General features: G+C 41.1%; 1 protein-coding gene across 1 annotated transcript in view; it reads right to left on the bottom strand.

Annotated features, from left to right (window-relative positions):
• Positions 1-356: 356 nt before the first annotated feature.
• The window catches only part of LOC116459029 (uncharacterized), a 224,300-nt gene continuing 201,465 nt past the window's right edge, over positions 357-23,191 (bottom strand). The window contains exon 5 of the mRNA XM_032139299.2: positions 357-2,232. Coding sequence (XP_031995190.1) covers positions 2,088-2,232 — 145 coding nt within the window. The 3' untranslated portion in view covers positions 357-2,087. The remainder of the gene's footprint in view (positions 2,233-23,191) is intronic.

Genomic DNA, 23,191 nt, shown 5'->3' with positions numbered 1-23,191 from the left:
ATTAGTTGGCACATCCTCAGAGAATAAAAATGCCTTTTCGTGTAACTCTAATCAAAACACACTTTGAAAGGGGTGCCTGTTGCCAAAAATTTATATTTATCCCAAGAAAAATTAGAAACTATTTTTGGATTATCTGCACATGACTCGCCTGCCTTGCTGCAGATAAACAGGAATTACTTGTATGCAGACCCCTGTGCTGCTCAGAACACGTGTCATGGAACACGGGTCACATCTCGCCCTGCAATTCTGCCTGTGGAAATGAACGTTCTACGTGCCTGCTTGCCTTCCTGGCAATTCCAAATTATGAGAAGATTAAGGGTATGGGAAGCACTCAGATCTACGTTTGAATTCTGTTTCATTGTGGAATAGCAAAAGAAACTATCAACAGAGTAAACAGACAACCTATAGAATGGGAGAAAATTTTTGCAAACTATGCATCTGACAAAGGTCTAATATCCAGCATCTATAATGAACTTAAATACATTTACAAGAAAGAAACAAACAACCCCATAAAGAAGTGGGCAAAGGACATGAACACTTTTCAAAAGAAGACATGTGTGTGGCTGAAAATCAAACGAGAAAAAGCTCAACATCACTGGTCATTAGAGAAATGCAAATCAAAACCACAATGAGATACCATCTAACACCAGTTAGAATGGCTACTATTAAAAAGTCAAAAAATAACAGGCACTGGTGAGATTGTGGAGAAAAAGGAATGCTTAGACACTGTTGGTGGGAGTATAAATTAGTTCAGCCACTGTGGAAGACAGTGTGGTGATCCTTCAAATACCTACAGACAGAAATACCATTCAACCCAGCAATCCCATTACTGGATATATACCCAAAGGAATATAAAAAAATTCTATGATAAAGACACCTGCACGCGTATGTTCATTGCAGCACTATTCACAATAGCAAAGACACTGAATCAAACTAAATGCCCATCGATGGTAGACTGAATAAAGCAAATTTGGTACGTATACACCATGGAATACTAAGCAGTCATAAAAAAGGAAAAGACCATGTCCTTTGCAGGGACATGGATGAATCTGGAGCCCATCATCCTTAGCAAACTAACGTAGGGACAGAAAACCAGATACTGCATGTTCTCACTTACAAGTGGGAGCTAAATGATGAGAACACATGGACACATAGAGGGGTACAACACATACTGGGGCCTTTTGGAAGGTGGGAGGTAGGAGAAGAAAGATGTAACTAATGGGTACTAGGCTTAATACCTTGGTGATGAAATAATCTGTACAACAAACCCACATGACACAAGTTTACCTATGTAACAAACCTGCACTTGGACCCCTAAACTTAAAAGTTAAAAAAAAAAACATTGTGGAAAAGATAGGAAAAAATATACAATAGGGATGCAAGCACCCAAATCTAGAGGCAAAGCATCTAGAACCAAAAATAGCATTTTAAGCTATGGAAATATAAAGAGATGGCTTCTGACTGGGGTGAGGGGAGGTGCTGATGTAGGAGGGACGAAGATTAATTCGTAATTAAGGTGTCATATGAGCCCTCACCGGTTTTGACAGGCAGCAAAAGAGGGGTGATGAGGACATCCTTCATAAGTGATGATTCTGGGTTTTGCTTGCCTCTTACATGTATATTTCTTCTCTTTTGCCTATTGTCATGTTGGAAGCCCCATGAAGAGCGTCCTCTATTTGGTTTTCCTGGTTCCCTCCACGTTCCGTAACACCTATCTTAGTTTCTTGCTATGTAAGAATTTTTGTCTGGACATTGAGAAAATGAGATGCCAGGTTTCCCTGTCAGTGGGAAGCAAATAGTCTAAGGCGTTTGGGGAACACAGATAAAGTTAGTGAGATTGGAGTTGCGGCTGAATGAACCCGTGGATTCCTGAGACTGCAGCTGACAGATGAAGTCTCACTCCCGATAACAGTGCATGAGGATTTCCTCCTCAGCTGAAAGGAGAAGAATGACAGGCACACCAGTCCCTAATTGTCCCTAATCACTGATGTTTGCAAACAACTAAGAAGGAAGACCTCACGCATTACAGATCTTACCAGGAAGCGGTTGGTGAGATTATCAGCAGTCTAAGGATAAAGAGTGTTGATTTAACTGTAGGAGGATGGAGCTCGGGAAACTCGGCAAAACCAATGAACGGGGATCTCCTTCCTTCTCCTGAGGCTTCTCGTCTTGTAGTGACAGGTCACGGTGCTTTTCACTTCAGCCTGTTTAAGGGCTCCAGGAAAGGCAAAGCTGAAACACAGGAGGGGATAATAACATTTCCTGAACGCCTGTTATTTGCTATAAACCACTAAATGGAGTTCTTTGCCTGGGATTTTCATTTACTCCTCTTAGCACTCCAGGATTAAATGAGACGGAGGAATTGCTTTTCTCGTTTGACAATAGAGGAAAATTGAGATTCAGAAACTGCATGCCTTGTCCCACTTTTGGTAGGTCAAGGGCCTGAGCTTCAAATGTAGCTTTGTCTAAAACATAAACTTTCTAAACTACCAAGTCATCTCCCTGTCTTCGGTGAGGGCCCCTAGAAAAGCGACTCTGCCAATGTTGGGTTTGGGGGTAGGAGGCTTTCCGGGAAATGGCTTGGAAATAATTCCTACAAAAGACTGAGGAAAGCAGGATAGAGCATGAGGAGAAGTTAAACTGTGATGTGTTTCCGATCGAGGTCTCAGCAGATTCAAGCAGAGTAAGACCTATTAGGCACTCGCCTCAGGGCAAAATGTCAGGATGCCAGAAAACTCAGTAACCAAGATACATAACCAAGATACATACGGTATTCAAACGTTTAAACTAATGTAAAAAAAAAAAATTCATGATGAACAAAGAACCAAAATTTCAAATAAAAGACAAAATCCAACCCTGTATTTACGTGGCTGACCTCACTTGCCCCACCCTAATCTCCACCCTGTCAGGGTTTGCCTTTAGAACATTTTTTAAAAATTTATGATTATAATTTTTTAGACAAGGTCTCACTCTGTTGCTCAGGCTGGAGTGCAATGGTGCGATCACAGCTCACTGCAGCCTAGAACTCCTGAGCTCAAGCCATGCTCCAACTTTGGCCTCCTGAGTAGCTGGAACTACAGGCACACACCACCATGCCCAGCCAATTTTTGATTTGATTTGATTTTTTTTAATTTGTGGCAATGGAGTCTCACTATGTTGCCCAGGCTGGTTTCAAATGCCTGTTCTCAAGCCATGTTCTCTCCTTGGCCTCCAAAGATGCTGAGATTGCAGGAGAAAGCCACCATGCCTGCAGCCCTATAAAATATTTTGGGCCGGGCATGGTGGCTCACACCTGTAATCCCAGCACTTTGGGAGGCCAAGGTGGGCAGATCATGAGGTCAGGAGATCGAGACCATCTTGGCCAACATGGTGAAACCCCCGTCTCTACTAAAAATACAAAAATTAGCTGGGCGTGGTGGTGTGTGCCTGTAATCCCAGCTATTCGGGAGGCTGAGGCACGAGAATTGCTTGAACCGGGGAATCAGAGGTTGCAATGAGTGGAGATCACGCCATTGCACTCCAGCCTGGCAACAGAGTGAGACTCTGTCACACACACACACACACACACACACACACACACACAAAATGTTAATACTCTATTATAAACTTTTTGCATTAACTTTTAAAAATATTGATTTAAATATTTATTTGTCTTGTTTATTGAGATTTTTTGGTTCTCCCTTAAATTTCGCATCCCAGTCAAGTTCTTCACTCACCTCACCCTAGTTCTGGCCCTGAATCCCAGGGAACTCTGGATCTGGGATAATCTTTCAGAGTTGTCCTGCCTTAAGGAGATGAGATCAGGCCTTTTTTTTTTCTCCCATCCCCAGAACCAGTTATTGGAGAGATGTGCACCTAGGAAGAAGATGTAAGCTTGGGTGATTCTCATTAGCTGAGAGCAAATCTCTGAATAGGGTTCAGCTGAGAGCCAGTAAGCCCTCAACACTCCCAGAAGCTGGTCGGTTCTGGGAGCTACAGCCTTGTATCCACTACACTTCCCAATGCAACTAACCTCAAGTCCAGGGCTTTCCCTACTGTCCCCTTCTCTGAACTAGGGGCAAACCTTGTCATTAGATTAAAACTCCTGGGGCCAGGCGCAGTGGCTCACGCCTGTAATCCCAGCACTTTGGGAGGCCAAGGCGGGTGGATTACGAGGTCAGGAGATCGAGACCATCCTGGCTAACATGGTGAAACCCCATCTCTACTAAAAAAAAAAAAATACAAAAAATTAGCTGGGCGTGGTGGTGGGTGCCTGTAGTCCCAGCTACTCGGGAGGCTGAGGCAGGAGAATGGCGTGAACCCAGGAGGCAGAGCTTGCAGTGAGCCGAGATCGCGCCACTGCACACCAGCCTGGGCGTTAGAGCAAGACTCCGTCTCAAAAAAAAAAAAAAAAATTAGAACTCCTGTGGAGGGAAATCTGCTTGGAGTGTATTGTTTACAAAATAAAAATTTCCAGTATCATGTGGTTTATCAAGGAGGATATTCAGGGTTGGAGCTATTTATGCGTCAATTCAAGAGTTGTGTGCTGTTATTTCCATCTGCAAAGGTCATTCTACTAAGGCTAGAACTTAAGCCCCAGGGAGTTTCTTGGCTTTGCTAAGACTTCTAGTTTTCAACAGCGATGAGACCAGGAGTGTCTGAATTCATTCAGCATCAGCCTCCAACTCCACCCCACACGTATCCGCTGATAAGTACCTCAATTTCATGTGACTTTCTGCATATTCTCTCATAGTAGCTGTCTGTCGAACCCCTGGATGCTGACATTAAGGTTCAGACATGTTCATCTTGCTGCATTCTACCTGGGACTCCATCAGCTTGGAACGCAAATGAGATGAATTGGTGAAAAACAGGCCAGAAGTGCTGTTGCAGGTGCCACGGTCAGTGGAAAAACAATGCTTTGGCTGGTTCACTGGAGACGGTGTCATCAAGGGGTGTCAGGCCCAATAGGGACAGGACTTGAGGTCTCATAGATCAGGGAATTTAGGCAGGGGTTATACCTGGATGAGAGGTGATCACCAAGCTAGGCATTCAGAAATGCTTTAATGAGAGCGTACAGGCAGGAGCAGATGGGTAGAAAGTACAGAGAAAGGATTTGAGCAGTGAGGATCTGAGGACTCTAAATGGGATTTGGAACAGAGGTTCTGCGGACAGGAGAGGTTGGCTATCCCAGTCCCTCAGTCACAACTGCCATCACATTGTCTTTAAGGACACAGACTCTGAAGCCTGACTGCTTCAGTCTGAATTCCAGTTCCTCTACATACTAGCTGTGTTGACCTTGGATAAGTGACTTAACCTCTCTGTGCTTTACTTCTTCTTCAGAGAAGGCAATAGTACGGGCTTTGTGAATTCTCATAATGTAAAAGAGTTAATAAGTGTAAAGCACTTAGAACGGTGCCTGGCACAGAGAAAGTGCTGGTTTGTTGTTTTTTTTTTTTTTTTTGATGGAGATTTGCTCTTGGTGCCCAGGCTGGAGTGCAATGGCGCGATCTCGGCTCACAGCAACCTCTGCCTCCCGGGTTTAAGCAATTCTCCTGCCTCAGCCTCCCGAGTAGCTGGTATTACAGGCATGCACCATCATGCCTGGCTAATTTTGTGTTTTTAGTAGAGATGGGGTTTCTCCATGTTGGTCAGGCTGGTCTCAAACTCCCAACCTCAGGTGATTCACCTGCTTCGGCCTCCCAAAGTATTGGGATTACAGGCATGAGCCACCGCACCCGGCCTGGTTATTTTTTTCAGACATCTTGTCAATTCTTCCTTTACCTGTTCTCTCCCCTATTTACCTTCTCCCTTTCTTTCCCTCCTTTTTTCTCTTTTTTCCTTAACGGGTCCTCATGTGAACACAAGTTGTTATCCAAAACGTGGTGTCCTTTATGTTTAATTTAAAATCAGGTAAAGGAAGGGTAGCATATTCTTCTACTTCAATTGCTCCTTTCTGCTTCTTTCTGTTCTCAAGTGAGATTTTCCCATGGCTATGAGGCTCCAAATAGAAAACCTGTTTCCTACCCTTGACCTCTGTGCTCATTACCTCATCATTAAGCCTCTATTAGCTTTTTCTGGACCCTAATGTTACCTAGATTAGATTTAACGTGGCATGGTCAAGTACACAAGGAACCATTCAGGCCATCAGAAAGCTTTCTCCGTTTCATGAGAAATCTTGAATTCATTTTGAGATGACTTCAGGAGAGTGCAGAGATGTTCTTTTTTTAAAAAGTTATTTTTGCCTGTGGAACACACCATTTCCACAAATAATGAGTCTCATCCAAAACGCCGCTGTGGGCAGGCAGACTCACAGCTCGTGAGACAGTAACTCTTTCCTCCCCCACTCCTCCACTCTCCCATGGCTGGCTCATCAGCATGGAAGAGAAAATTCATCAGCTCTTGAGAGTTGTCTTAGCGATACGCAGATTTAAAATATGCAAGACAGCATTGCAAAGTTAAAAATCAGTAAAATCCCACAAGGGGAACCAAATGGACAGTTTTTAGTATCTCCTTACTGTTGAGGGTGGAGATAGGAAACTAATAGAGAACCACATAAAGTAGCTTGAAGCAAAAATAACTTGTGAAAAGTGGTGCTAGATTCAGATAAGCCTGAGAATGGACGTTGTTTTCCTTCTACAGAAAGGCAGAAGCATGAAACAGCTCCTGTTAAAGAGAAGACAGTATTTGTACTCAGGATTTGAACAAGGCCCAGTTATTGAATATAGATGCAGCACTGGAATCTGCACAGACAAAAGAGATGGATCAAAGTTCAATGAATTAGAATTGTTTATTTTGAAGCCTAAACATTCCACAACTTCAGGCACTGCAATTAATATTTACCCCAAATTAAGGAAAAGACTAATCTTATTCAGAAGAGAAGTACATCTGTGAATAATGCAAAATTGGCAACCAAAAGGAGAGGCTCTATCTGTTCATTCGTCTGTATCTGGAACGTCACTCTGAGTTTCAGAGAATTCATAGGCAAGTAGGGAGAAAGCTTTACAGAAAAGACAGTTTTGGTGCTGGAATAATAAGTCTAAACAGGAGTTTACCAGGTAGACGAGGTCTTCTCTCTACCCAGGACACCTCCTCTCCTTGTCCCCTGGCAGACAGGGAGAAAAGAGGCAAACCTTCGTGTTTGCTCCTTAGGAGATCCGCATTTGCTGAAATATACAATGTTACAGCAGCAATTTTAAGAACCACAGGCCTCTCTGGGAATCTCCTGAGCATCCTGCTCCCAATGAAAACACACAAATACACAGAACTTAACACACGATTTCAGGAGGTTCCTAAACCTGTTTGTAGGCATGAGGTTGTATGGCTCTAGGCTTAAGAGGAGGAGGCAGAAAAGACCAGAATGGAAACACCTTCCCGTTAACTGAATCAACAACCTGCCTGCTGAAGCCATTGTGGTAGATAACACCAGTGCTGTGTTATTGGTAGTTTTTGGTAGATCATTGTTTAAATTAACAGCTTTGTGCCTGGCACATAGTTCCTCCCATAGTGTATAAATAATGGACAGTTATTCTCAAATAAGCCCTTTATTTTGATTATTATATATTTTGGTGTAAAGAAACCCTTATTTTGTGTTAAAATGAAAAGAAATAGTTAAAGCCAGAAGACCCACTTAACATTATCAGTCAAGATCTTGGAACCTGCCAGGAATCTTGCACGCTGCCAGGAAAAAGCAGCTCCTTTATAGAAGGGTGTCTGAATACGGCTCAGTTCTGTTAGTGGCACCTTCTCTGTAAACATTTATCCTATAGGATCACGGGGAAAGCTGGCCGCACAAGACTACCTTTTGTGGCAAAGCTGCTTCCTCATGGGAGGGGCAATTACTAAGTTTGGGAAATATTTCTTGAAATTAACAGATTTTGGACACGTCATGGGCACCACACTTGCCTTACAAATGCAACTTCAAGAAGAATTTTACTACCTCGAACTCCCCCTAACTTCTGTCCTCCCAACCAGACTGTTACCCCTTGAACTCTTCTATATAGAATTATGGAGACCTTAGGATCTCTGGTGACGAATGCTGAAAGCATGTCAGGGTAAGCGTGGGTTCTCTGGAAAACTAATGGTTTTCTTATTTTCCTGCAAAAGTAAATTTAGGACAATATATCATTATTAGATTTATAACATGAACTTTTTTTTTCTTATTTATTTCTGGAGAAAGCACAGGAAGATACTCTTACCTACCATTTTAAGTTTTTCGTTCTTTTAGAAATTAGCAGCTCCCCATCTTTTTTGGGCTGGTAATTGCTACGTGACCGAGCTCTGGCCAATACTTCCACACAATGGAAGTATTGTGTGGGGCTTCTAGAAATCTCTTTAAAATAGAGGAGACCACACTTTCCCTCCTTTCTCTCTTTCCTCCTACTTGAACTGTGCCGTTCTGATAGATAGCCATGATAGAGAATAGCTATTTGAGACCATGAAGTAACCTGGAGAATGGAAGCCACATGCTCAAGTTGGCAGACGATACAGTTCAGAGCCTGGGTCCCTGATGACTCTTTGGTGTCACCATACCAGACATCACACCAGCCACAGGCTGCCTACCTCTGGACTCTTTTTATGATTAGGCCACTATTAGGAGAGTTTTTTTAGTTTAGCAGCAAAATCTAATTCTAATTAATAGACTCTTACGGGAACAATCACTTCAACTCTAAGTTTCTATAGAAATAATCACCCATGGCTTATCTTCCTATTTGGTAACTGTCTGAGCATTCCAGTCATGTTGTGGCATTGGTAGATCATGGGTCATCAGGCTAATGGAAAGTTACAGTTGACATAGTTTAGGAATAGCTCTGATGCAACTTCCATAAGACCTAAGAGAATCCCCAGGGCTTTGTCTTTGAGCTGCCATTGGCCAATCTTCTGTCTTTACCTGGCCTGTTGAATAATGGATATACACAGCCTAGCTCCTCCCTCCGCTATAAATATTCTAGACACGAGAAGCACCAAGCCATTTTTCTTTCAATTATTTTGTGACTCTTACGGCTATTTGACTTTTCTGCGTCGAAAAACAAACATAGAACATTAGGATAAAGCCAGGTCTGCCACAAATGCAAAAAAAAAATTTTTCTCTTCCCTTGAATGTTTTCCTAGTGACTCCTTTTGGAATGTTATTTTGAACTTACAAACGTTCTTTTAAAAAAACTTTGTGTATTTCTTTTAAGCATCCCTTGAGAAAGTCAGATTTAAACTTAGCAAACTCATTGGCTTTTTAAAAGCACGTTCTTAAAATAGTTGATGTAAATCTTGGTGGGAAATCTTTAGGTGCCCCAAATGGACAGAAATAGAAATGTTAATGGAAATGCCATTTGTGAAGACATTGGTGACGGCTCCATTCAGATGGACACAATCAGGAGAGATGGGAGTTTGCAAACCATTCCAGTGTGAGTCTGACTTTAGGAGCCCCAGAGGGAAAAAAAAGTAAGAAGCCAGCGAAAGAAAGTAAGAGAGCAGGCGATTATAACGTTGTTTGGACAGGAGAGACTCGTAGGTATGCATGTTAACACATTACAAAAGTCACAGTTATTTTCTAACCCTTTTATGGAGCAACTTCATCTTTCAAAGATTACAAATATTATTAAATGAATCACTCTGGTAGGTCTGCGAGGCTTGGCATGACGTCAGCTGTTTTGCTGTAGGTCAACAGGAGAGTGAGGTCACAGAAGGTCCATGCTACACGGAAAGCTAGTGGCAAAGGTCTCTGGGTGCTTGGCTTTACAGACTGAGGACTCTGAGCGTCAGATGTTTAGAAATGTGTTTAGTCACATGGGTGGCTCATAGTAAATCCAGGCAGTGCCAGCACAGAGGTGTGGCTTGGTGATGGTGCTGTGGGGCGACAGTAGAGTAGGAGCTTTATCTCCCCCAATTTTATTCCAGACATCCCACAAACCGCCCCCCAAAATAAATCATATTTATGAAGAGTTGAGTTTTCCTTAGTGTTATTTTAAGGATGATTAAAAATATCTATAGAAATACAATTCTGAGGCCGGGCGTGGTGGCTCACGCCTGTAATCCCAGCACTTTGGGAGGCTGAGGCGGGTGGATCACCTGAGGTCGGGAGTTCAAGACCGGCCTGACCAACATGGTGAAACCCCATCTCTACTAAAAATACATAATTAGCTGGGTGTGGTGGCGCGTGCCTGTAGTCCTAGCTACTTGGGAGGCTGAGGCAGGAGAATCGTTTGAACACAAGAGGCGGGGGTTGCAGTGAGCTGAGATGGTGCCATTGCACTCCTGACTAGGCAACGAGAGTGAAACTCCATTTCAAAAAAAAAAAAAAAAGAAAGAAATACAGTTTGATTTGTCCCCTACCACTCTCACTTTCTCAGTACTTCTCTCCTGCTCTTCAAACCAGAGGACTTCCGTTTCTCTATAATTCTCCCACTCTCATTAAGTATTCCATATCCACCAGAATTCCCAGCCCACAGGTTTTTATGTGATAGTGCCTTGCTATATTTATTGCTATATTCATTGAAAGGCTTCAGTCTTTAATGGCACCAGGCAGATTTTTAGCACATTAATAAATGTGGTTTAGGCCAAGCACGGTGGCTCATGCCTGTAATCTCAACACTTTGGAAAGCTGAGGTGGGAGGATCGCTTGAGGCCAGGAGTTCAAGACTAGCCTGCACAATGTGGAGAGACCCCCATCTCTACCAATAATTAGCCAGCACGGTGGCTGAAGCCTGTAGTCTCAGCTACTCAAGAAGCCAGGCAGGAGGATCTCTTGAGCTCAGAGTTCAAGGTTACAGTGAGCTGTGATCATCCCACTGCACTACAGCCAAGGCAGTAGAACAAGACCCTGTCTCTAAAAATAAAAATATGAAAAAAATAAATGTTGCAGTTTAGAATTATAGATCCCACCATAAGTCTGGGCATTTTTGCTAAGAGCGCACTCTAGTCATGGTGACTATACCTCCTTATCTGCCCTGTTGTGCCACTGCTATTATTATTATTACTGTCGTCTTTCACTTGAAAAAGTGTCCTAAGGCCCGGTGCAGTGGCTCATGCCTGTAATCCCAGCACTTTGGGAGGCCAAGTTGGGCGGATCACTTGAGGTCAGGAGTTTGAGACCAGTCTGGCCAACATGGAAAAACCTCGTCTCTACTAAAAATACAAAAATTAGCCAAGTGTGGTGGGGTGCGCCTGTAGTCCCAGCTACTCCAGACGCTGAGGCAGGAAAATCACTTGAACCTGGGAAGCAGAGGTTGCAGTGAGAGCCGAGATGGCGCCACTGAGCTCCAGCCTGGGTGACAGAGCAAGACTCTGTCTCAAAAAGAAAATTAAAAAAAAAAAACAAAACCCAAAAAACAGTGTCCTAAGTTTGCATGATAAATTTTAGGCCGTTCCACAGCCAGGGGACAAAGGACTCACAGGCTTTTGAGTCCAGAGGTTGGAGTGGAGTATGATGTACCCAGGTCCATTGCTGGGGCAGGCCAGTTGGTGTTGGCCATAGATGCCAGCTCCCTGTTATTAGAAAGGTAGATCATTGGGTTCAAGCCTCCTGCAAATAGAGATTTTTCCTCTATCACATTGCAGACATGGTCCTTAAGGCTGGGACAGGGACCTGGCTTCGAGAAACAGCCCATCCTGCATGGAGCACTGACGGCAAGGGAGTTATTTGTCAGACTGAGCTGAATGCTTCCTTCTGGAAGGGCCAAGGACATCTGCTCTGCCTTCTACCTGATGACACTTTAGATGGTAGCATGGGAGGCCAGAGGATGGAAAGATGCTATCTGACTGGAGGGTCAAGAGAGATCATTTGCTTCTCTTCTCTCTCCCAGATCTCTCCCAAGGGCAGCGAGGAGGCGTGGCTCTGCACTCCCTCCGTAACTGTCAACTGCTTGTCCCCATGCAGGGTGCCAGGTGTGCATCTTTACTGTTGGATGGTCAGTGAGGGCATGGGGCTGGGTCCACTGCATGACTTGTTTTAGCTTCCAAATGGCAGGGCAAACACATATGCTAGTTCAAAGCATCTTGAACCTGTGAGGGCAGGTGTTATTGTGCCCCAGTCCATTTTGTCCCTGGACTTAAAAATCCACAGCCATTGGATAAACTTCAAGGCAGCTGCCTGGAACCTCCTTCCTCAGCTGACTCCAGAAATACCTTCAGGGGCTCCTTTCTTTTCTTTTCTTTTCTTTTCTTTTCTCTCTCTTTCTCCTTTCTTTCTTTCCCTTTCTTTTTTTTTTTTTTTTTCGAGACAGGATGTTGCTCTGTCACCCAGCCTGGAGTGCAGTGGCACAATCTCGACTCACTGCAACCTCTGCCTCCCAGGTTCAAGTGATTCTCCTGCTTCAGCCTCCCGAGTAGCTGGGATTACAGGTGCCCACCACCACACCTGGCTAATTTTTGTTGGGAGCTCATTTTCTAAAATCCTCTGCTTCTCCCTGCAGTGCATGGTTCTTCTTCTATGCATTTGTTCTCCTGGCTGGTAGTTTGGGCTATGACTGACAATATGATGCTGGCCATTCATTCAATAAATATTTTCTGAGTGTGGAGCTACCTGGTAAACAAGCAGGAGTATTCTCAACCTCATAGGCTTTTTTAAAAAAAATTGACAAATACAAATGGCATATAATTATGGTGTATACATGATGTTTTGAAATCTCCATACATTGTGAAATGGTTAAATGAAACTCATTAACATATGTATTGCCTCAGCTACTTACTATTTCTTTGTGGTGAGAACACTGAAAGTCTATTCTCCCAGGAATTTTCAAGCATACAATACATTGTTATTAACTATAGTCACTGTGTCGTACAATAGAGCTCTTGAACTTATTCTTCCTAACTGAAATTTTATATCCTTCGACCAACAGCTTCCCACTCCGGCCTTCCCACCTCTTGGTAACAACTCTAACTTTTATGAATTTGACTTCTTTAGATTCCATATAGAAGTGAGATCAGGTGCTATTTGTCTTTTTGTGACTTGCTTATTTCACTCAGCCTAATGTCCTTCAGATCCATCCATGTTGTCATAAATGACAATATTTCTTTCTTTCTTTTTTAAGGCTGAATAGTATTTTTATGGGGCTTTAATTCAGGAGACGTGTTGGAGTCAGGCCTGAGCAAACCACCTCTGGATTCTTCCTTCTCAAGGCCCATTGGGGATTCTGCAGGGATCAGAGGAGCTGAAAGACTAAACAGGGCTAACCCTAAATTAAAAAGCACAAACTTTGTTTGCTTTATGACTTCTAACTAATGCAAATTATTAAGATAATTTAGTAGAAAAAATTCAACCAATCACTCTAACCAAATCTATTTTGGTTATTTTAAACCCTTCTATCTTTCTTATTTATTTCAGCCATACTGTGCACACACTTGGCATTTTGCTTTTTGTATGCAGATGTCAGAGTGTGGGTATGGCAGGGACTTCCATATGCACGGAGTTGGGAGCATTTGTCCCCCGACCTTCTCCCCTATACTCCGTGTCCTTCCTGCTCCTTTGAGGGGAGGGCCCACTTGAGACACCTTTCAGCTCTTGGCCATTTGGCCCTTCTAGACTTTCTGTCCCTGACTGAGATTATTCAGGAGCGTACACACCTCTGTCTAACTTGTCTAAGAAAAAGCGAAGATAAGGACGCTTTCATCCATTTGCTTGGCTTCTCTGAGTGGACTCTGGACAGCGCTGTTTGGGAGCCTACTTCTCATATCACTGTCGAAGGTGTCAGCTGTCCAGAAAACTGCCAAGAGAAAATCACACTGAGATTAGCTAAATGCAGATGGCCACCGTGAGCCCTTCTCCAGGGCACGGGTGTGGCGACAGCAAGTGGCATCGGTCTGCCAGGTGGCGTTATCTAGAAGTTGTGTTCTTGTTGTTTCTCTTTAGTGGTGCACATCACAGAGCTGGAGGGACACAGCTGGATAATCCTGGGTCCAGACTCAGAGCCTTAAGCTCCTTTTACTTATTTTCTTAATAACAAAGAGGAATTTCATGTTTTGCTCCAATGAACAACATAAAGGAGAAGTAGTGCATATTTTAGGAACTCTGTGTCCCAGATACCAAAAAGATTTTGTACCATCCTTAGAATAAGCAGACAGACACCATCTCCCTAGCCCACAAGGTCACAGCTTTGAAGGTTATACGTGTGTTTGGATGTTTACGATCCCATTTCGAGGACCTTTGCACTTTTTATTTCTCCTTTCCGGGAATGCTCTTTCCCCACATCTTGGCAGCCTCCCTCTCTCATTCCATTCACGTCTCTGCTCGAGTGTCATCTTCACACAAGATCTCCCTGACTTCTTTATCTCAAACAGGCTCTCCCTGCAACATAACTTCCTATACTGTACTTTGCTGTCCAGTATTGAGCCCGTGATATGTGATCAATGCAAGCGAGGAACCGAGTTCCTAGCTGTATTTAACTGTAGCCAATTTAAATTTGAAAACTGAAGGAGTGTAAAATATTGCTTTATTAAAACAACTCGATTGTTTGACGGAACTACATTTCTCTTTAACCATGGAACATTTAGCTTCCAAACTGAGAAATGCTATAAGTGTAAATACATTTGAATTTCAAAGATTTTTAAGGATTTGGAAGATTAGGTAGGGAAAAATGCAAAATATCTCCTTAATGTTTATATTCATTACATGTTGAAGTAAATATATTTTGGATATATTTGGTTATATAAAATAAACTATTAAATTAATTTAATTGCTTTCTTTTTACTTTTAATGTAACTGCTAGAAATTGAAATTTTCTATGGGACAGCATTGTTCTATACTTTGCCTTTTATTACCTAACATTACATATTTTAATAGATTCTATATTATACAATATAAATATTATGCATTATTTCTGTATTATCTGTTTGTTTCTCTGGAAGGCCTACTAGAGTCTTACATTTTTTAAGTACTAATATTGGAATGCCTTTGTGTGATTTATACAGAAGAAACATAGCACCTCCTCAGAACTCCAAGGGGAGGAAAGTACACTAGATTTGGTCCCAAATAGTAAAAAAATATGAATAGGAGCTAGGCCTAGGTGTGGGTGAGAGACAGGTGATAGGGTGTTTAGAATGAGCCAGATGATTCCTTGAGCCATTGTTCCAAATCTTTCATTTAACATGTAGGATATCTGAGGCTGAGTGCTTGACACTCTTCAGGACTCAACTCTTGGGAGGATGCTTCTTTTTCAAATTAAAATTATAGAAGCACAGTGAAATTATTTGGTGGGTTGTAGCTAAGAGGAATTGTCCCTAAATAAATGACAGTGGCTTCTGTGGTTACCCAGAGTCAAAGGGAGCTATGTATGCATACCTGCCCCTATGTTTCATGAAAAGACAATGTTCTGGTCTTGTTTTATCTCTAGAGTCACACACATCATGCCAAAAAAAAAAAAAACCCTATTTGGAATAACTTAGGTAAAAGTAACATATAATAATCCACTAGTGGAGGCCATGCAGAAGGCTGGCTGGAGACAGGCTAGGGTACGGTGATGCATTTGCTCAATGCTCACAATGATATACTCAATTTTCACCATGATATACTCAATGCTCACAATGATATACTTAATGCTCACAATGATATACTCAGTTTTCACAATGATATGCTCAACGCTCACAATGATATACTCAACACTCACAATGATATACTCAACGCTCACAATGATATACTCAACGCTCACAATGATATACTCAATGCTCACAATGATAATACTCAACGCTCACAATGATATAATCAATGCTCACAATAATATACTGTACAACAGGATGTGCCACAGTATATTATATGGTATGAGCATAGAGTGATGGAACTTGCAAAATTCCAACTACACTTTCATTCCATCCCTTCATTCAACAGATATATTTTGAGTGTCTTCCATGTGCAAGACACTGTTCCAGCTGCTGGAAATATTGTAGTGAAAAAGCAAAGTCCCACCATACAATCCAGCAGTTTCGCTCCTTGGGCTTGAAAACTTACGTCCACACAAAAACCTGCACACAGATGTTTATAGCAGCTTTATTCATAATTGCCAAAACTTAGAAGCAACCAAGATGTCCTTCAGTAGATGAATAAATACATCAGTACATCTAGACAATAGAATATTATTCAGCATGAAAAAGGAATGAGCTATCAAGCAATGAAAAGCCATGGAAGAGCCTCAAACGCATGTTGCAAAGTGAAAGAAGCCAATGTGAAAAGGCTTCACACTACAATTCCAATAAGGCATTCTGGATAAGCTAAAACTATGAAAACCGTAAAAAGAGGAATGGTTTCCTGGGGTTAGGGTGAAGAAGGGATGAACAGTCAGATCACAGAGATTTTAGGGCAGTGAAACTATTCTGTACGATACTTTAATGATGGATCCATGTCGTTATACATAAAACATACAATACCAAGAGTGAACCCTAATGTAAACTAAGGATTCTGTGTGATAATGATGTGTCAATGTAGGTTCATTAATTACAATAAATGTACCACTCTGGTGGGAAATGTCGATGATAGGGGAGGCTGTGCATGTGAAGCCGAGGAGAAGGGATACAGATAGATAGATAGATAGATAGATAGATAGATAGATAGATAGATAGATAGATAGATAGATTCAGATAGATATATTCATATATTCATATATCTATATCTATATATATTCCTATATTCATATATCTATATCTATATCTATATATATATGAAATCTCTCTACCTTTCACTTATTTTTGCTATTATCCTAACACTGCTGTAAAAAAAAAAAGACCTTAGGAAAATAAAACAAATAAACAAAAAAGGTCTGTGTTTTCACAGAAAGCATGTAAAGTGACCATCTTCCCAATTGTACAAATGTTAAGTAAACATAAAGGCTGAGAGGAGAGAAGGCAGGGGGCATTCGGCTGGCATTGAAGCTCTGGATTCTGGTCCTTCCGGAGACAGGTTGTACTCGTCATTTCCTGCATTTTGCTTTTGTGAGCTTCTGTGGCTTATGCTAATGAGATCTGGGTGTAGGTCACTTGCCTGTGCTAGAGTGCTGATGCACACGGATGCCACCAACTACTTTGTAACTTTATCGAGAGCCTTAAATACAATACTAAATGCAAAGTAACTGGTGTGATGACCAGCATACAAAAGACTCTCAAAAAATGATAATGACAATGATGATTTGAAATCTCTCAGAGTTCTCCAAATCTTTCTCAAGCTAAAGATCCCAAAACAACACACAGATTTATGCAAATCTGGCCATTGCTAAGCATTTCAGAGGAACCTGTATCGATTTGGGCTGCAAAAGAGCCTTTTTCTTTTCTTCGTTAAGAAAACAGAATGAAAGATGTAGAGTAAATCTGAGTCATTCACCTGGTGTAAGCCAGGATTCACCAGGAACAGCTGGGACACACACACACACACACACACACACACACACACACACACTGAGCCCCATGTGCTTCCATCATAAAAAATGTCTCAGAAGTCTGGCTTGTTCAATTTTTTTTCCTAAAAAACAGAACATTTTTTCCTCTTGCAAAATCTTTTGCAAAACTCAAAATACGAAACAGATAAAAGCAGAGCTTTCTATACTGCAGTAGCACCTGGGACTCTAGCTTCTCTGCCCTTTGTGCTCCTGGGGAATGTCTCTGGAGCTGTAGCACCCCTCAGAATGGATTTGGAAAACACTGTGGTAGTAGATGAGGAAGGATGGAAGGACATATAGGCTTTAGTTTGGCAAACTTAACTGTTGAATAAGTGTCAGAGAGCTGGAGAGCAAGTTGAGGCATTGCAGTGGAAACAGGGAGTGATGAAGTGGGGCATTAGCCCTCGGACTTGGCCTGTTACGAACTCTCCCAGTGAGGAGGGGGCAGAGGCAGGCAGAGCTGTCCCAGCAGCCTGAAGCAGATTTATTAATGGGATAGACAAGCCTGAAAGTTAGAAACTGAGCTTTATTACAGTTAAATGGCAGAACATAGGCTTTTATTTAGATGTCTCTTGCCTTTTTCTTTTCACTTTCTAAAAATGACATGTAAGTTTCTATATTACCTACAATTTATAGAGCCCACACTCATACACTGTCTTTTGCTTTGGGGGGTTTGTATATACTGACTTTACATGGCACTGGATCATTTACACTTAACATGAAATTCAATTCATTCTACTTCTAAATAATTATATTTCTTTATATACCACACTAAATGATTTTTTAATGCCTGAAGAAGATCCAAACTTGTATTTCTGCTATGCCGTTCTCTCTCTTTTAAAAATTAAAACTTTTATTATTGGAAATTTCAAATATATACAAAAGTTGAGAGAACAGTATAATGAACACTCATGTACTCATCACACACCTTCAACAATTTACAAATGGCCAGTCTGTTCCATGTATATTTCTACTGCCAGTCCCCTGGATTACTTTGAAGCAAATTTCAGACACATATTTCATCTGTGATTACAGTTAATTCTTGTTATTCGTGGTAGTTATGTTTTTTAAAGTCACCGTGAACACTGAATTAGTGGATACTGAATCATTGCTCCTAGGGAAAATACAGGATTAGGTTCCTGAGAGCCTCTGGCCACAAGATTTTTGTCAACTGATTAATACATAAACTTGTTTAATGCATGTTTCTGTTTAAAGACACCTTATTTATGTTGTTGATTCATTGACATTGAATTTACCGACAACAGCACTATAAGTAATGCCAGAATGAAGCTTACTGAACACATGCATTTTCTCCGTAAGGCACACATAGCCTTCTTGTACTTAGGAACACTATGCAGGATTTCAGCACCATGCTTGTGAACCCCTTCCTTACACCTTATACAAAAATTAACTCAAGATGGATTAAAGACTTAAATGTAAAACCCCAAACCATAAAAACTCTAGAAGAAAACCTAGACAAACCTTAAGGACATAGTCATGGGCAAACGCTTCATGATGAAAATGCCAAGTCAAAATTGATAAATGGGATCTAATTAAACTAAAGAGTTTCTGCACAGCAAAAGAAACTATCATCAGAGTGAACAGGCAACCTACAGAATGGGAGAAAATTTTTGCAATCCATCCATCTGACAAAGGTCTAATATCTAGAATCCACAAGGAACTTAAACAAATCTACAAGAAAAAAACAAACAATCCCATCAAAAAGTGGGCAAAGGATATGAACAGACACTTCTCAAAGGAAGACATTTACACAGCCAACAAACACATGAAAAAAAAGCTCAACATCACTGATCATTAGAGAAATGCAAATCAAAACCACAATAAGATACCATCTTATGTCAGTCAGAATGGTGATTATTAAAGCGTCAAGAAACAATAAATGCTGGCGAGGCTGTGGAGAAATAGGAATGCTTTTACACTGTCGGTAGGAATGTAACTTAGTTCAACCATTATGGAAGACAGTATGGTGATTCCTCAAGGATCTAAAACCAGAAATATCATTTGACCCTGCAATACCATTACTGGGTATATACCCAAAAGAATGTAAATTATTCTGCTATAAAGACACATGCACACGTATGTTTATTGCAGCACTATTCACAATAGCAAAGTCATGAAACCAACCCAAATGCCTGTCAATGATAGACTGGATAAAGAAAATGTGGTACATAACACCATGGAATACTACACAGCCATAAAAAGGAAGGAGATCATGTCCTTTGCAGGGACATGGATGAAGCTGGAAGCCAACATCCTCAGCAAACTAACACAGGAACAGAAAACTAAACACCGCATGTTCTCACTCAGAAGTGGGAGTAGAACAATGAGAATACGTGGACACAGAGAGGGGAACAACACATACCAGGCCTGTTGGTAGGGTGGGGAGTGAGGGGAGGGAACTTAGAGGACAGGTCAATAGGGGCAGCAAACTACCATGGCACACATATACCTACGTAACAAACCTGCACGTTCTGTACATGCATCCCAGAACTTAAAGTAAAATAGTAAAAAATAAATAAATAAATACAAAGTGTAACCAAAGTCTCATGTCCCATTATTCCACGAGAAATTTAACAATAATTGAAATAATTAAACATCCAGTCTGGGTTCACATTTCCCTGATTATCTCATAATTTGTTTTTCACACATTTTGTTCATTTGAATCATCTTTTAAACGTTTTATCAACGTTGTCAACCAGCCTCAACTTTTCCATTTATATCCACAACATTTTAGCAGCCTTTATAGATGGCGCACCAAGGCCTTGATTCAAGGAGATTTCCAAGAGCTCACGTTAGGTGTGCTTTTCCATTGACTGCTCAGGTGGGGACTACTTTGCATATCTTCAACTATGGGTGGGTTTCATCTGACTTCTTGCCTCTGCACTATATTCAGCAGAAATTCCTCCAAGTTGTTTTCATGTGGATAATGCCTTTCCCTATTTTGCAACACTAATGCAGATATTTTCACTAGTTTTTCTGTGTGGGGGAATGGCAGTTCTATGGACATTTGGAAGGGGAGTGGGATTAAAAACATGTGCTTAATCAGTCATCCTTAACTGAAACGATGTAGTCTTAACAGATTTACAGCACTCTTCATTTTACAACCACTTAAGTAAGTTTATAAAGTCAAAACAGACCAAAGAGCATCCACCATTTAAAGGACTATTCAGCCCCCTAATTTTTAGATGCAATGAAAAAGTCATTAATTAAGAAAATTATTTTCTTCTAAAATGATTTGTTGGACATCTGTCATATGCCAGCCTCTATGTTAAATGCCAGTTATAAAAAAGAATAGGCACAGTCCCCGTCCTCATGCTTCTTACGGCCTACACAGCAAGGGGGTTATACGCATAGGAACAGCAGGATCCATGGCGTGGCCATCATTGGGAGCAGAGGATTCTGGGAGCAGAAGTGATTCATTCCACCTGGGGATCCTGTGCCGGGAAAGCTTCATGAAGGAGGAGATATGGTGCCAGGAGGGTAGATGAATGGACACCAAGAAGACGGTAAAGAATGTGCTTGGCAACTAATGGGTAACCTGGTGCTTCTGGATCATAAAGACTGAAAAGAAAGCCAGTGTGAGATTATGAGAGTCTTTAATGTGAAGACTTGGGGCTTTATCTTCTCAGGCAGTAGAAATCCATAGATACTCCTAAAAATAGTATTGTGACATGATTAAAAGTTCAGTGAAATAAGAAACAGCAATCAAATGAATCATTCTTTAAGGATCAAGAAAAGACTATAGAAAAGACTATAATCAAACTTACTCCAAATCTAACCAAAATTTAAAAGCGTTCCAGATATGAGATAAACAGTATATAAACTTGGAAAATCCCTTTAAAAATTTTTAAGATAAAAAAAGGAGAGCAAAAATAATTTTTATTGCAGTTCAATCTTAAGCCCTAACTTATCTGGTATTTCTATAAAGAGAAGGAAATATGGACCCCAGGTTCATATTTTGATTACCAGCAGTACACCTGACCACACAAGCGGCCAGGACATAGACTTCTCAGTGTTGCTACCCTTTTTCTTCTGACTCAGAATTTGACTTTTCCTCCAGGCCAGTGAAAGCAAGCCCTTCTGCCACACACTTTCCACTATCTGTTTTTCTCTCTTGGTACCTGAAATACAGGAAAGGAGCACGATTTCCTGATCTACCTTTGCCCTCGTGAATGTATCTTACTTAATTCTTCTGAATTTTAATTTTCACCCCAGAAAAGTGTTTACCTCTTTAACTTTATACATGCTACCCCACTCCTCCAAGTGCTAGAATGCTCCAGACTTTATTATTATTATAACTTTTAAAGAATTTTGGACATACTGGTAATTATTTTCAGACACCAGGCCTTTTGCCAAAAATCTAGAATCAGCTTTAGACCAGTTTAGAGACTCCGGGTCTTTGTGAGTGATAGAGAACATCTCGGGGAACACTTTTCAGAGTCCCAGAATGCTCTTTTCCAGCGAAGACACCTCACAGCCACAGCTCTGTATGTCTGTATTAGCACTTTCCTCAGACACACCCTGGTCTGCAGCAGCCTCTCTAAGAGATCAGAGCACACGGCCTAAGGCCCTCTTGGTCTGCACTTATTAGCAAGTTACTTTAGGGCTTTGCAGACATCAGAGGAATCTTTCCTCCATCTCTATCTACAGTTCTCCAACTGTGACATTCTCTAAGGCCTTAGAATCACATATACCACAATTGGAGGGAGCTCAGAGACTACCTAAACCATAAATGCTCACGTTTTATTTTTGTATCAAAATCTTTGGTTCAAACATATCAAAATCGTAAGCTCAAATTTTAATCTTACAAGGGAGATCATTGCTTGATATAAAATGAATAAAAGTATAACTCCCGAGGGTGCAAAGGGCACCTCTGCTAAAAATCCTTTGGCTCTGCAGAGCATAGTTTGAAAACCAATGGTTAATTGAACATTTTTATGAAAGCGTTAAGTCATGAAAAAAATGTTCAGAGACATTAAGCCATTTGTCCGCACGGACACCATTGGAAGAAAAGTCAGTATCCTAATTCCAGTCCTTTGATGGATCCCAAAGCCCCAGGACTTTCTTTCTTTGGGGTCATACATACTGCCCACTTATTTGACAGTCTTGTCTCCAAAAGCTTCTCCTAAGGTAGAATTGAAGACATTCATTTTGATGACCCGTTTACCTGGTGATTCGCCTCTATTTTTTTTCTATATACAATTCACTATTTTGCTCGTAAGGTACAAACTTGTGTTTTGGGCATCTTGTACCTAAAGCGATAAAGTCTGGACCAAGAGCACTGTTTCTCATTAAGATGTTAGACTTCTAGCTATATTGCTTTTGGTGAATTTTCTCCTCAAACCAGTTGACTGTTTCTATAAATGTTTTGCTCTGCCTGGCAAAACAACGGGTTGACCACTTGGCTGTTTTTTTGAATGTTTTGCCCTTTCTGGCAAGATTGATTTTGCATTTTGTTTTGTTCAAATATATCAAAATGTTACACTCAAAATCTCATAAGGGAGATCATTGCTCAATATAAAACAGATGAAAGTAGAACTCGAGAGGTTGGGTCTGGATAGTGTGATTGTATCGTTTGTCTTCCAAACGCGGACATTTTTGAAAGTAAAAGGGGGTTCGATTAATTAGTAACCCGGGAAAACAGGTGCAATCCTGGACTGTCCTGGACAAGCAGGACAGATCACCTGTCATCCTGTTATAGTTTCCAAGTCACCTAAAGCTGGGATGAAGTTGACAACATTACAGTTAATAAACCACAGGAGAAATTACAGAGAAGAAATAACACTAAGAGTAATCAAAGGCAGAAAATATGAGAAACTGGTGTGATTGACAGCTTTACAACA

Source organism: Hylobates moloch, unplaced genomic scaffold (genome assembly GCF_009828535.3).
Source record: "Hylobates moloch isolate HMO894 unplaced genomic scaffold, HMol_V3 SCAFFOLD_19, whole genome shotgun sequence".
Taxonomy (NCBI): Eukaryota; Metazoa; Chordata; class Mammalia; order Primates; family Hylobatidae; genus Hylobates; species Hylobates moloch.
The sequence above is the reverse complement of the archived record's forward strand: the minus strand, read 5'-3'. Positions and strand labels throughout refer to the sequence as shown.